This window comes from Frankliniella occidentalis, unplaced genomic scaffold, assembly GCF_000697945.3.
Source record: "Frankliniella occidentalis isolate FOCC.00 unplaced genomic scaffold, Focc_3.1 Scaffold132, whole genome shotgun sequence".
NCBI classification, from domain to species: Eukaryota; Metazoa; Arthropoda; class Insecta; order Thysanoptera; family Thripidae; genus Frankliniella; species Frankliniella occidentalis.
Window position 1 is genome coordinate 166488 of NW_026267259.1, and position 1743 is coordinate 168230.

Here is a 1743-nt window from a genome sequence, read left to right on the forward strand (position 1 = left end):
CGCCAATCGGACAGTCCGACAAGAGGTACCGGGCGTCAATCGGACAGTCCGACGGGAGGTCTCGGGCGCCAATCGGACTGTCCGATTCGGACTGAAGTCGGACTGCTCCGTTTAACATCTGAATTTCAAACGTTTCAGAACATAAACGGAGCAATCCGAAACAGTCCGAAACACATTAGTCGGAGTAAAAACGGAGCAAGTCCGCTTCGGATGTCTTTCGGAGCTGTTCGTTTTCACAAGGGCAGACTTCAAAATTTGACAAAAATAGAAAATGGGGCGAAGTCAGTACCGCATCAATTCAAATTGGACTGGCAGAGAACCTGCACTCATATTGGAGTGTATCTACTACTCCAGGCTGTCCGTCTCTCTACTGCACTGAATTTGACAGTAAGGGAAGTTACTGCTGCAACAAGATGTCAAGGTTATCGAATTTTAAGGATTTTGAATAACAAGACAGCAAACAGCCGCTGAGCCGCCTGCGTGGCTATGCCAGAGGGGCACTTTCGATTAATTGATGAATTTAGGAAGATACGTGAAAAATTGGCGTTTCCAACAGATAAACTTCTTGTTACGTGCAGAGGAAATGATTTCACGGATATCTTGGAGCCACTTAGTAAGAAACTTGGAAAACCAGTTACTTACAGTGCGATACGGAAAGAGGTGGAAACAAAATCTTTTTTAATTGATGGAAATGAGTCTAAGAGTAAGGACCAAATTTCATCTTATTTGTGCCATTCCAAAGAGACTGCTGCTAAGTTCTACAAATTCAAAAATGACGAGGCTGTCGTGGAAGAGTCTCTCCAGGTCTCAAATATCATTTTTCAACTAGCAGCAACCGAAGTGGTTGCGCGAGACAGAATTCTACCAAGAACGTTCACAGGTTATTTTCTATTATATTATCTAATTTCATCCGTTTTCTACTTTTTAACGCCGTTCAATGTGCCATACTAACAGTGACTTTAATTTTGATTACAGAGACTTTTCCATCAAAAGACAGCCTCGGCAAGAGTGTGGAGCAGGCACTGCGCTACACCAGCATCAGAACCCTTCCACTCTCTTCCGCAAGCTACAACAAGGTTCGAGCTAACTGGCTCGAATCCTTCCGGGATAAGGCTGTAATTTTCTATTCCAACCAAATGGCTGCAGCTAGATGTCTACATTCTAGAGATAATGTAAAGAAGATGATCGAAAACTCGGTGTGGAGTAAAGATGTTGCTGATATAACGTGTATGATTTTGGAAAATTTGTCCGGTAAAAAACTCAAATAAATATATCTATTTTTTTTAATTTTTGTTCAAAATCGATTACAATAAGCAAAATAATATAATTTAGACACATTTAATCAGCTGAAACGAGGTTTCTTCAAAATCGATTACAATAAGCAAAATGATATAATTTAGACACATTTATTCAGCTAAAACGAGGTCTTCACGCAGAGTCACCCTTGGGTTGCAATTTTGGACTAAATAGAGCAGAGTAATGCTTTTACCCAACATTCTCGTAGGATAACCTAAGCCAGGACCGTAAAATTCGCACAAACAATGTTACAAAACCAAGTTAACGACCAGAAAAAGAAACGCAATCCGCAGGCCACATCAGCTGCGCCACACACCCGAGGTACAGTTTCCGACAAAACTGTCAAAATTAGACGCAATCCCTCTTGCCGCCGTCTCTCTGCCTCTGTTTGCTAACCGTGAGACATCACCCGAGCCCCTTCGCCCGCGCCTTCGCCCACGCCAAAGG

The 1743-nt window shown here is 42.5% G+C and overlaps 1 protein-coding gene across 1 annotated transcript; it reads left to right on the forward strand.

Annotated features, from left to right (window-relative positions):
• Positions 1-242: 242 nt before the first annotated feature.
• On the forward strand, positions 243-1287 carry LOC127750086 (uncharacterized). Its single transcript, XM_052270641.1, has 2 exons — positions 243-880; positions 976-1287. The coding sequence occupies exons 1-2, from the start codon at positions 487-489 to the stop codon at positions 1266-1268; spliced, it is 687 nt and encodes a 228-aa protein (XP_052126601.1). The 5' UTR covers positions 243-486; the 3' UTR covers positions 1269-1287.
• The last annotated feature ends 456 nt before the right edge of the window (positions 1288-1743 follow it).

What these genes read in the sequence shown, in the direction of transcription:
- LOC127750086 (XM_052270641.1), top strand. Translation starts at nt 487, where the DNA reads ATGCCAGAGGGGCACTTTCGATTAATTGATGAATTTAGGAAGATACGT. An exon ending in TCTACCAAGAACGTTCACAG is followed by an intron (nt 881 to 975) that starts GTTATTTTCTAT and finishes TTTTGATTACAG; the next exon opens with AGACTTTTCCATCAAAAGAC.